This window comes from Geotrypetes seraphini, chromosome 13 (genome assembly GCF_902459505.1).
Source record: "Geotrypetes seraphini chromosome 13, aGeoSer1.1, whole genome shotgun sequence".
NCBI classification, from domain to species: domain Eukaryota; kingdom Metazoa; phylum Chordata; class Amphibia; order Gymnophiona; family Dermophiidae; genus Geotrypetes; species Geotrypetes seraphini.
In genome coordinates, this window is record NC_047096.1 from 82,740,585 (window position 1) to 82,754,295 (window position 13,711).

The following is a 13,711-nucleotide window of genomic DNA, read 5'->3' on the forward strand; positions in this document are numbered from 1 at the left end:
AGGCTTTCTTATTCCTTCAAAAATAGAATCTTCAACACAATCAATCTAAGGATTTGCTGTTGACTCTTCCCTATGAAAGAGAAGAACTACATTAGAATCATTACCTGCTACTGGAAGCTCATCTTCCTCCAGGGGCTTATCCAAAACGGTGTCTTAGACACATTAGAAACTCCAATGTAACCTCCAACCTAACAGAACAAGAGTTGAAATCCTCTGGCTTTCTCATTTCTAGGTCTCTTGGAATGAGAGACCAGGTGCTCTTGATATATAGCCTGAACTTTTGGAAGAAGCTGAGCTCCTTGAAACTGTTTCAGCAAGTAAGCATTAAAATGCAGGAGGACAAATTCAGGAGAGAAAAATTTTAACAATGCTAAGGCTCTCTTGAGGTGCTTCAGCACCCCCCACTAAGAATTACTGCAATCAAATGATCAACATAATAGAAAATGACTGAGCAGGAATTGAAGGGATTAAAGTGGATGATGTTCCCATGGTTTGTAACAGAAAGCAGAATTACAGCACAAGCAGGTAAATAAGCCCCCTCCCTAGTTAAGGTGCTGTTAGAAAGAGAAGTGCGTTAATGAGAAGGACTACTCATGTAGACATACTGTAGAAACAACATGTAATGTGCTCTGCCAAGGTATCAGGTCTGTCTCATCCTGTCAATGGAGAAGAGTAAATAGTGGAGTGTCACAGAGTTCTGTACTGGGACAGATGCTATTTATTTATAAATGATCTGGAAATTGGAATGACGAGTGAGGTGATTAAATTTGCAGATGACACTAAACTGTTCAAAGTTGTTCAAACACATGCGGATTGTGAAAAATTGCAGGCGCACCTTAGGAAATTGGAAGACTGGGCGTCCAAGTGGCAGATGAAATTTAATGTGGACAAATGCAAAGTGATGCACGTTGGGAAGACTAACCTGAATCACAGTTACCGGATGCTAGGGTCCATCTTGGGGGCTAGCATCCAAGAAAAGGATCTGGATATTATTGTAGACAATACGATGAAACCTTCTGCCCAATGTGTGGCGGCAGCCAAAAAAGCAAACAAGATGCTGGGAATTATTAAAAAAGAGATGGTTAACAAGACTAAGAATGTCATAATGCTCCTGTATTGCTCCATGGTGTGACCTCATCTGGAGTATTGAGTTCAGTTCTGGTCTCCTTATCTCAAGAAAGATATAGTGGCGCTAGAAAAGGTTCAAAAAAGAGTGACCAAGATGGTAAAAGGGACGGAACTCCTCTCGTATGAGGAAAGACTAAAATGGTTAGGGCTTTTCAGCTTGGAAAAGAGATGGCTGTAAGGAGATATGAATGAAGTCTACAAAAACCCTGAGTGGAGTAGAACAGGTACAAGTGAATCGATTTTTTTACGCCATCAAAAATTACAAAGACTAGGGGACACTCGATGAAGTTACAGGGAAATACTTTTAAAACCAATAGGAGGAAATTTTTTTTCATTCAGAGAATAAATACTTAAGCTCTGGAACGCATTGCCAGAGGATATGGTAAGAGCGGATAGCATAGCTGGTTTTAAGAAAGATTTGTACAAGTTTCTTGAGGAAAAGTCCATAGTCTATTATTGAGAAAGACATGGGGGAAGCCACTGCTTGCCCTGAATCTGTAGCATGGAATGTTGCTACTCCTTGGGTTTTGGCCAGGTACTAGTGACCTGGATTGGCCTCCGTGAGAATGTGCTACTGGGCTTGATGGACCACGGGTCTGACCCAGTAAGGCTATTCTTATGTTCTAACACTCCCATCATCCCATTCTGGTTAGCCTGGTGGTCACTCACATGTGAAAATATGCTGCCTGCTTGTTCTGGGATAAAGTACAGTTACTTACCGTAAAAGGTATTATCCCTGGTTGGCTTCTTAGCTTGGTTACTGAACTGAGAGACTGCATGCCTGTGTTGAGCGGGAAGGGCTTTCATTAACTTCCTGAAGTCTTAAAGTGGCGATACACTTTTAAAGTGTCCTTACCGGGGCTCTGTCAGTGACATCACCCACATGTGAGAATATCTGCCTGCTGTCCCTGGATAACACCTGTTACGGTAAGTAACTGTGATTAATCACATGTCCAAGTTTAGTTCTGTTATCCATATTATTATTTTTTTTAACTCTAAAATCTTTTTATTGTAACTCACTTAGAAATCCTGATAAGCGATTTTATCAAATTATAATAAAACTTGAAACTTAATAAAAAAAACCTTGAAACGAAAAAAGTATTGTACAGTAGATATTGTAAACATATGCTAGCTAATTCCTTGCACAATGAAAAAATAGGATTATCCAGCTATTAAAATGGAGGGAGCAGTACAACTTTCATTACTGGATGGGCAGACTAGATGGGCCATTTGGCCGCTATCTGCCATCATGTTTCTATTATTTTGTTCAGTAGAGAAAATAAATGGTCAGAAATCTGTAATGAGTTAGCAGCACATTCATCCTACTGCTGGCAAGTTAAGATGCTAGAACATTTGTTTTAGAAAGCCATGTTTTTTTTTTCCCCAGTGGATACATAAAGCCCTGGGGAGAAACAAGAGTTTTTAACTTCTAGACCTTTAAACTGATAATATAGGATTGAACTTTCATTAAGAAATTGCACTTTTATAGATGTACCCTGGCTGGAACCTTTCATCTGTAAAACTGGCTTTTGATTTTGTTCCAAGGATGTGGAGTACCAAAGTGAATCGAACTTGGGTGGCAAGGCAGTACCCACTGTGATTCAGAAGAGTCCTGCAAATGTTACTAGAATCCCAGCAAATACTTCTTCAGGCCAGAAAACACCTATAGGTAAGCTTGTGCAGGATAGTGGGCGACTTCACAAGAATTAAATAGTTACATAGCAGATGACAGATAAGAACCATCATCCTCTCTGCCCAACATAGTTCATGCTTTGATTGTGTTGTAAAATTTGCATTCTCAGAAGTACTCAGCTTCTATAACAGCCATAATCTCAATTGTAAGTTGTTTGATAGGAAGCTTGATCAATACTAAAATATGGTTGAGCAAATAAGTATGCCTTAAAGGTGCTCCTGTAATAGCCAGTGTCTCAGTGGTAATTTATTTCACATAACAGGCCCTATAATGGACAATGCAGTGCCAGCAATCACAGAATAATTAATTGAGTCAATGAAGGCATCACAAAGAATGAATTGGCTCAAAGATTTGCAACACCTGTGTCAAATAAGCAGGTACTAGGTTATATAAAGTTTTAAAAATTGAAGAACAAAGAAGAAACTGCAGAAAAAATGTCCATGATGCAGGATTTTATTCAGTCAATCCAAGTATGTCACAATCAAAGAATCACCCAATTTATAATCCCCAAGTCATAACAATATTTTCTCCAGCTTGAATAAATCAATTCTTCTGAGCCTCAGCGCCACCACTCCAGCTGCTCAATAAACTTTCATGGCGGTGCAGATTTGTGTGTCAAATTGTCACTGGCTCGGTTATATTTTATATAATTTTCTTATATATTAAATATATTAAAGTTATTTTCTTATATATCAACCTATTTTATGATCATTCTCTAAAAGTTCTTAAATACCTTTTTCATTCAATTTAAATATATATCTTTTTCAAAGGAAAGATTAACTTATCTCAAACGTTGTTTCATTAAGCTCGACCCGGGTGGGCTGAACCCAATATGTTTCACACTGAGCTTTCTCCAGGGTCCCCCCTACAATCAAACATATCAATGTTTTATCATCCATATTTAAACTTATCATTCTCCAAGATATATATTAGATGATAGCTGGAATATCTACAAGCTAGTTAATATTTATGGGAGCCGCAAATACCATCCGCCTCACTGTGTTTACAAAGCAAGATGGCAGTGTCTTCATCCTTTGTGATGTTTAAATATGCAAATTCTCATAACATCTGATAACCTTGGCTCATCAGAGGAAAAGAGCTAAGAAAGTAATGAACCCCATTCGACCTCTGCATTTAACTCTCTTGGTTCCACTGTGTCTAAATGATATATCCAACGTTGTTCTTTAATGTTTAGATCTTTCTCTAAATTTCCACCCACCTTCGCTTGCTGTAATTGTTCTATAACCCACCAGTTTAGATCCTCAGTCAAATGATGTTTTTGTACCCAATGTTGAACCATGGGGGCCTACAAATTCTCATGAACTATACGTGATTTGTGCTCATTAAGTCTCAATTTAATTGGTCTATTTGTGCACCCTATGTAGACCAAATCACAGGGACAAAGTATTGCATAAATTACATCCTTACAGTTACAATTTGTATTATTCCTGGATTTTATCACAAAATTTTTACCTGGTATCTCCCATTCAACACCATCAATAGTTTTGTTGCACCACTGACACCTACGACAACTACCATCCCCCTTTTTGACAACCCTTTAATTCTAAATTTTTTAAAATTGAAAGACTGCCCTACCATGATACCTCTATTAAATGCTATCATGGGGAATTTTTTTAGAGGTGGATGTAATTTCAAAATATACCAAAGTCCCCTCATTATTTCAACCAGCTTGTTAACGGCCGGAGAATATGGCAGAACACATGTTAATCTTTCTCTTTCTTCTTTCCCCTCATCCGATTGTTCATTCAGTAATAATGCTCTCTGAGCAAACCTTGCTCTTAAAAAGGCTTGTATAATAGATTTTTTAGGATATCCCCTTGAAAGAAACCGTTGTTCTAATATACGTGCTTGATCCTTAAAATCTTTCATGGATGAGCAGATACGTCTTATTCTCAAAAATTGGCTTATAGGCAAATTGAATTTTAAATTTTATGGATGGGAACTGGTAAAGTGTAGGAGTGTCTTGCGTGCTACTGATTTTCTCTGGAGGGTGGTGAAAAATCCATTTTCCTTCAACCTTTTCATTAAATCCAAAAACATAAGAACATAAGAAGTGCCATCTCCGGAACAGAGATTCATCAAGTCCGGCGATCCGCACAAGCGGAGGCCCCGCCATGTGTATCCTGGCATAGTTTTAGTCCCCATATCACTCTAAGCTTCTCATAAGGAGATGTGTATCTAGCTTACCCTTACCCATGTCACTTTATGCCACTCATAAGGGGAAGCACATCTAACTTACCCTTAAATCCTAGAACGGTGGATTCCGCAATTACCTCTTCTGAGAGAGCATTCCAGGTGTCCACCACTCGTTGCGTGAAGCAGAACTTCCTGATATTTGTCCTGAACTTGTTCCCCCTTAGCTTCAGTCCATGTCCTCTTGTCCGTGTCACATTGGACATTGTAAATAATTTTTTTTCCTGCTCTATTTTGTCGATTCCTTTCAGTATTTTGAAAGTCTCAATCATAACCCCTCACAGTCTCCTCTTCTCAAGGGAGAACAATCCCAGTCTCTTAAGTCGTTACTCATATTCCAAGTTCTCCATGCCCTTTATTAGCTTTGTTGCTCGTCTCTGCACCCTCTCGAGCATTTTTACATCCTTCTGTAGGTATGGAGACCAATGCTGGACACAGTACTCCAAGTGTGGTCTGACCATCGCTCTATAAAGCGGCATTATTACTTTCTCTGATCTACTCGTGATTCCCTTCTTTATCATGCCTAGCATTCTGTTTGCTTTCTTTGCTGCCGACGGCTTCAGGGTACTGTCGATTAATATGCCCAGGTCCTTTTCCTGTTCGGTTCTTCCCAGAGTTGCACCTGACATACTATACTTGTGTTCCTTATTAAGTGCATCACTTTGCATTTTTCCACATTAAATTTCATCTGCCATTTATCTGCCCATTTCTCCAATCGGCTCAAGTCACTCTGGAATTCCTCACTGTCCTTCTGTGAGTTGATTGCCCGGCTTAGCTTTGTGTCATCTGCAAACTTGATGATCTCACTGGATGTTCCATCCTCTAGGTCGTTGATGAAAATATTAAATAAGATGGGCCCAAATACTGAGCCCTGGGGCACACCGCTAGTCACATTCTCCCAGTCTGAGAACTTCCCATTTATGCCCACTCTCTGCCTTCTGTTCTCTAGCCAATTGCCTATCCATCTTAGTATATCTCCTTCTATTCCATGGCCTTGCAGTTTCCTGAGGAGTCTTACATGTGGAACCTTGTCGAACGCTTTCTGAAAATCCAAGTATATAATCTGGCTTGTATGACAAGACATTGTAAATTGGAGATGTTTATCCACAGAATTTTTTTTTTTTAGTATAATATTTCTTTATTGGGCAAAACCAACAGCATACAAAACAGATAAGAACAAAAAATACATCCGCTGTCAAGACTGGAAAGGTATAGAAAGATACAAAGCCAAAGAAAAAAAAACCACACCCTAGAAAGGTAGAGGAAAGGAAAACAAAAAGGAAGCAAAACTCCCCGTCAGAAGCAGGAAAGAACCCCCCCCCCCCCCCAAGGGCAAACCGGTCACTGAGATAGGCTGCACCCAACCTCCCCACAGGGGTGTACATCCCAATAGGTTAACAATTTAACAGACTCCTCTCTCGATGTGGAAGGGACAACCAGTACCCCTCCCATACATCCTGAAATTTAATCCAAAGGCTCTCCACATGCGTCCCCACTGCCCTCCGTTCCAAAAGAGCTAAATTATAGAGGGTCAAATGTCACTGAGAGAAGGAAGGCGCATGCAGTGCCCTCCAGAATATCAAAATGGCCTTCTTAGCCAAAAGGAGAGCTTTAAATACCCACAACCGCTGCCCAACAGAGCAGCGGGTAAGAGCAGCTCCATCATAATAAAGGGCAACATTAGGGGTACATGCAGGCAACGAAGGATACAAGGAGGACATAAAAGCCCACACTTGCTTCCAAAAGGCCCGTATCAACGGGCAAGCCCAGAACATATGACCTAGGGTAGCAGGGCTCACAGTATACTTGGGACAACAGGCATGAGCAGCAAATCCCGCCCGATAGGCCCTCTGTGGGGAAATAAACATTCGATGTAGAAATTTATATTCCTGTTCCCTATGAAGCATGTTGCAGGAAAAAGTTCGCAGAGAAACAAAACAGTGGGAAATCAAAGTGGACGGAATACTGCACCCTAAGTCAGCGCTCCATTCCCCAGCCAACAAATCAGCCCACTCCGTCGGCAGAGAAAACTGCAATGCAGTGATAAAGCAGCGAAGACGCGGGGCCGAATCCTCCCACAAAGCCAGACTCTGACCACGACTCTTCGCCACCGAAGCACACAAATAGGTCCCGCCAAGACTGAGAATATAATGTCGAAGTTGCAAATAGCCAAAAGCATCCACTCGGTCCAATCCGTATAAAGACGCCAGCTCGGCAGGAGAAAGAAGAGTCCCTTGATCAGTGAGAACATCCCCCACCCTACGAACCCCATGCGCATGCCAAAACTGAAAGACTCGATTGTCGCTTCCCGGACTAAATTGTAGGTTCCTCACGATGGGTAGCATAGGAGATATACTATAATTGACACCCAAGTGTTTACAAAGCATCCGCCAGATAAGTCTCATATAAGACCAAACCACATGTCCCCGCAACAAAAAATCCAACTGAGCGGAGGGTGCATGTAACAAAAACAATCCAGAGACAGGGAACAAAAAATCCCTCTCCACCGAAAAGGTCAGAAAGGAGGAGCTCTCCAGACACCAATCTCGAACCTGTCGCAGGCCACACGCCAAGTTATATGCTCGGAGATCTAAGAGACCGAATCCCCCCCCCCGCGCCTCCGGTAGCATCAAGACACGCAGGGGCAAGCGAGGCCTCCGTCCCCGCCACAGAAAAACCCGCAGGGCACTATATAACACCTCCAAATCCCTACGTCGTAGCCAGATCGGTAGAGTCTGTAACAGATATAGCTACCGAGGAACAATCATCATATTGTATAAAAAGATGCGACCCGCAAGGGAGACCGGCAGAGCACCCCACAAGCGTAGACTCTCTACAGATCTCCGAAGCAAAGGCCGCACATTAATCTCATAGAGGCGCGCCAAGGAGGAAGGTATCAAAACCCCCAGATATTTCACCTGCAGGGAGGCCTCTTTCAGGGGGAATTCGGTCCACAGATGAGATATGGGTAAATGAAAAACACATTTGGACACATTGAGTTTAAGACCCGAGATCTCCCCAAACTTCCGAAACAACTCCAACAATAAAGAAAGATTCGAGACCGGATCGGTTAAAAGAATCATAATATCATCCGCAAAAGCCATACAACGTAAGGAAGAGTCTCCCACCTCCACTCCAGTGAGCAGGGGATGAGTACGAATGCGAAGTAGTAAGGGCTGCAAAAATAAAATATAAAGCAAAGGAGACAAGGGGCAACCCTGCCGAGTGCCCCGCTGCAACGAAAAGACTGGAGAAGCAATCCCATTGATCAGCACAGCAGCCGCAGGGTTACAATAGAGGGCACGGATAGCCCTCATATAAAACCCATCCACCCCATATCGTTGTAACAGCGGGAAGAGAAAGGCCTACTCGACCCTATCAAAGGCCTTCTTGGAGTCAAAGCTAATGGCCAAGGCAGGCAGCCGCCGAGAATCACAATGAGCCAAAGCAATCAAAAGCTTCCAAACATTATGACCCGCCTGACGCCCCCGCACAAAACCCACCTGATCTACCCCCACCAGTAAAGGAACAAGCAGGGCCAGCCGGTTAGCCAAAATCTGGGCTAAGATTTTAAGATCAACATTAATAAGCGAAATAGGCTGATAAGACTCTACCAAGCGAGGGTCCTTACCCGGTTTAGGCAATACAGTAATCAACGCCTGATTCGAACAAGGGGGGAAGGAACCCCCATCCACTGCCTGCTCAAAATACCATCTCAGCGGATCAGCCACGTAGGCTTGCAGAAGACAATAGAATTCCCCACTGAATCCATCTGGACCCGGAGATTTATAGAGAGGTAAGTTTTTAATAACCCCCAAAACCTCCTCCCTAGTAATAGGAGAGGCCAGACTCGCACTGTCAGTATCCGAGAGTCGAGGCAAGGGCAGAGTCCAGGTATGCCTGAATCAGAGAGTCCTGGTCCACCACCTCCGCTGTGTAAAGAGAGCTATAAAAGGTGACAAAAAGCTTTTCAAAATGGGACTGAGCTGTGACCAACTGCCCCCCGGAGTCTCTAAGAGAGGTGATGGAGGAGGAACCCCTCCACGCCCTGGTCAGCTGGGCCAACATTCTGCCAGGCTGATTACCAAAACGGTGTAACCGATACTTGTAATAAAAGAGGGATTTTTGGGCTCTTTCATGTAAGAGGGCATGAAGCGCTGACTGTGCCACCTGAAAAGCATGCTTATGGGACACAGTTGGGGAATGAAGTACCAAGAGTCTGCTCTCCCATACCCTGCGTTCAAGAGCCAAAATCTTAGCCGCCATCATTTTCTTCCGGCGGGCACAGTAAGCTAACACAGCCCCACGAATCACCGCCTTGGCAGCCTCCCAAAATAGAACACCATCACCTGCAAGTACTCCATTAAACTCAATATAATCCTGCCACTGCTTCTCTAAATACGGTTTGAAATCAGGGTCAGAGTATAGTGCCACCAGAAAACACCAACGCCCACCACCACCAGGGGGGTCCATCCGCAAGACTGACATCCATCCATACCAGAGTGTGATCAGAGAGAACCAACGCTCCTATCTCAGCCTTATGGACTGCAAAAAAGGAGGAACGCGAGAGAAAAATATAGTCTATTCTAGAAGAGGAATCATGCACCCTAGAAGTATGAGTAAAATCCCTCTCTCCAGGGTGGAGTGTTCTCCAGACATCTACCAGATCTAAGACATTCATCCAGGCATTAAGCCCATTATCCGACCTCCCTGTGGCCCCAGCGGATCCTCTGGTGGAATCCAGCACTGGATCCAAAATAGAGTTAAAGTCCCCCAGAAAAATTTTGTGGGCCACAGGTGTCTGGGGCAGAGACAATAAGACCCCCAAAAGCTTTTTATAAAAGGACCGTTGAGCACTGTTGGGAGCATACACAGACATCAGAAGAACAGGGTGTTGATACAGAGTGCCCTGAACCAATACATAGTGACCCTCCGGATCTGAGATGACCTCAGACTGGACAAAAGGCAGCGATTTATGTATCAGCAAAGCCACCCCTGCCTTAGCCTTTGGTGAAGAGGCAGAATAACAGTGACCCACCCAGGACTGTTGCAGCTTACCTTGTTCTTTCTCAGTAAGCTTAGTCTCCTGCAGTCCCACAATGTCAGCCTGATGTCGAGCCAAGTGTTGTAAAATCTTGGTTCTCTTAATTGGGGAATTGATACCAGACACATTCCACGCCACACAGCGCACACCCCACTTAGGTGTCATTCAACGAAAGAAACCAAAGATACCAGCACAGCAGAAGAACAGAAAAGTCCTGCCGAGAGTCCCAGCCCTCCTCCCGGCAGCCAAACATCCAGAACACAAACAAACACATCTTCCCAACAACCACACAGATCCCAACCCCCCTCCCCACTCCCCCCCAACCCCAACTCCATCCTCCCAGACCCCTCCAAACCCCAAAAAACACCACTCCAGAGAAGGGACACTAAAAGGCCCAAGTCCCCCTCTCCCCAACCTCCCACACAGCAAACCCGCACCCATTATAGAAAAAAGAACTAAAGAGAAAAAGAAAAAAAAAGAAACAAGGGCTAGAGGAACAACAATCCCTCATCCAAAGAGTGCAGTAAAATAAACCAAGTATGCCAGAGCTCAACCGGGCAAAAGGCATATATATCACAAAGCAAAGTCCAAAAGAACATTAGCTATAGAAAAACAAAGAGAACACCCAAACAAGAGATGTATCCAACGCAGTCAGTAAAAGAAAATCCATGATGTCCCCGGAGATGGGTAACCCGCTCTCCCCAGGGACCCCCACTCAAGCATGCAGAAAGCCACAAGGAAGAGTCACCACTCTTCAAGTGCTGGGCACCAGATCAGGGAACCAGATGAGAACTTGAACCCGTGCCGCAGCACTGATGTTGAACAAAAATGGCTGGCCATTGTAGAGCACCTGGAGCTTGCAGGAAATTGCAGTGTGAAGCGCAACTTTTTCTCAGTGAAGTGCTTGCAAGCAGCCGAGAAGCTCCTGCGAAGAGAGGCCACCTGTGCAGAATAATCCTGAAAGAGCAGGACACGTTGATTCTGGAACTGAAGATCCTGTTTATGCCGGTAGTTCTTTAACAGCAAGTCTTTAAGGGCAAAGTTAAGGATGTGAATGATCACCACACAAGGCCTGGTTGAGCCCTCCTGCCTCCTACCCAACCGATGCGCTCGCTCAATGCACAGGGGGGGCCCAGGCCATGCGTAGCAAGCAGCTCAGACGCCAACCATTTTTCCAGCGTGGCGAGTAAATCCGCATCCAACACTGATTTGGGTATGCCGACGAGACGCAAGTTGTTCCGTCTGGAACGATTCTCCAGATCCTCCATTTTCTCCTCACAGTGGTTCACTTTGCTCCGCCTGCACTGAGACCAGGGAGTCCTCCGCGGAGCTAACTCATTGTTCCACTTCAGTGACTCGGGCGGTGAAATCAGCTACGGTGGTGGTAAGCGTCGCTAAAGAGCAGCCACCACCGCCTCAGTTAAACGAGCGATCATATCGCTTCCAGAGTCAGCCGCGTCGGCCGCACCCGCCATTTTCCCCTCACCACCGGGACCCGAATTCAAGCTGCCATGTTCCTTTTTGCCCAATTTGGTTGCCATTTCCACACCATCTTTCTGCACAAACCTGTCCATAAGCCCTCATAGACTGAAAAGGAGTGCTGGGGTGAGATGTTAGTCGCCGATTTTAGTGCAGGGATGAACACAGAAGATTTAGAATTAGAAAATAATATTAAATATTGAACTAGGCCAGTACTGGGCAGACTTGCACGGTCTGTGTCTGGCCGTTTGGTGGAGGATGGGCTGGGGAGGGCTTCAATGGCTGGGAGGGTGTAGATGGGCTGAAGTAAGTCTTAACAGAGATTTCGGCAGTGGGAACCCAAGCACAGTACCGAGTAAAGCTTTGGATTCTCTACCAGAAATAGCTAAGAAGAAAAAAAATTTAAAAAAATAAAAATTTAAATTGAATCAGGTTGGGCAGACTGGATGGACCATTCGGGTCTTTATCTGCCATCATCTACTATGTTACTATGAAAGGGGATAGATTCTGTACGAATGTAAGAAAGTTCTTCTTCACTCAGAGTGGTAGAAAACTGGAACGCTCTTCCGGAGTCTGTTGTAGGGGAAAACACCCTCCAGGGATTCAAGACAAAGTTAGACAAGTTTCTGCTGAACCAGAACGTATGCAGGTAGGGCTAGTCTCAGTTAGGGTGCTGGTCTTTGACCAAGGGCTGCCTCGTGAGCGGACTGCTAGGCACGATGGACCACTGGTCTGACCCAACAGCGGCAATTCTTATGTTCTTATATTGACGATGGCAGCCCCTTCGGTGTGGGACATCCTACAGATTGTGGGTTCCAGGCTTAACAATCTGAATGTGATTCCCTGGATGAACATATGCATGCGTCCTCTTCAGAATGCCTTCTTTTTATCTGACGGTCAGATGAAGGAAAGAGCTAGCGGCTTGTGTCCGTTTGAGAAAACGGAACTTTCAAGTTAATACTCCTCCTGAAGAAGCCCCCGCTGCGAAACTCAGGACTGAGTAGGGGAGTACCAATTAGCACTTTGGAACGTTTTGCACATATTTATTTGATCACATGGATTAAGCAAGCCTGCGGAGCCACACAATATGATTGTCCACGCCAGGAAAGATAAGTGCTTGATTTATCATTATCAAAGAAAAGTACAATAATAACATATAAGCACAGGCTGGATGTTCAAATTTTAGAGATCTGATATAAAACACGGGACCAATAAGTGCAATGATGGTCCTGGAATGATCTCATTGTGGCTCTCTGCAGGAGATATCAGACTGAGCACTTATTTATCTATTATAGTATGAAATAATTTTTAATACACTAGTGTTTTAGCCCGTTACATTCGTTACAGTAACGGGTGCTAGAATAGCCCCACCTATACCCTGACTCTGACCCCACCCATGCCCCGCCTCTATCATGCCCGGACCCTGCCTCCCACTGATCCCAATCCCACCACCTCACCTTTCACCATTTCCTTTGTACCCTTGCATTTATCACCCGACAGAGTCTTTACTTACCTGAGGAGGCAGCAGCAGTCATGCTGTACTAACCTTTCCTCCCTCAGTGCCCCAAAGCAGCAGTGGTCCTACCGCTTTTACCATATTTCCCTTTCCTGTCCCCCTCTGTCCTTCCCCAAGACCATCTCTCTCTCCTGCCCCCTCCACACTCCCTGAAGTCTATCTCTCCCTGATCAGAGCATTGCCTATGTTGGGTTGTTGTTGTTTTTTTTTAAATCCCAAGAGGTTTTTAAATGGTTTGGGCCAGTTTTCCAAACATTTGACTCAGTGCAAAGAAAAAAAAAGAACAGGAAGTATTTGTCATTAGATGGAGTCTGACATTCCAGGAACCCCCCCAAAAAAATCACAACTTTATTGCTGTAGGCCAGAAAATGGCAAGTATTTACCAGGAAAAAAACTTCTGCTTGGACCGGAGATCCTAAAGAATTTTTCAAAAGATCACCATGTATTTTCTATAGAAGGAGAAGAAGAAGAAGAAAAAAAATACAGGCCGTGATGATGTTAATTCTTTTGAACCTGTTACACGAAGAAGTTGGTAATCAACTTGGAGTTAGAGCTGAATCTGCCATGGACTCTGGAGGCCAGAGTGTGTATGACCTGGTGGCTTCGTCCTCTTGCCTCCTGGATTGTAGTAACCATG

At 44.1% G+C, this 13,711-nt stretch overlaps 1 protein-coding gene across 1 annotated transcript in view; it reads left to right on the forward strand.

Annotated features, from left to right (window-relative positions):
• The window catches only part of LOC117347137 (microtubule-associated protein 2-like), a 220,677-nt gene that overhangs the window by 119,092 nt on the left and 87,874 nt on the right, over nt 1-13,711 (forward strand). The window contains 1 exon segment of the mRNA XM_033917567.1: nt 2,674-2,797. Coding sequence (XP_033773458.1) covers nt 2,674-2,797 — 124 coding nt within the window.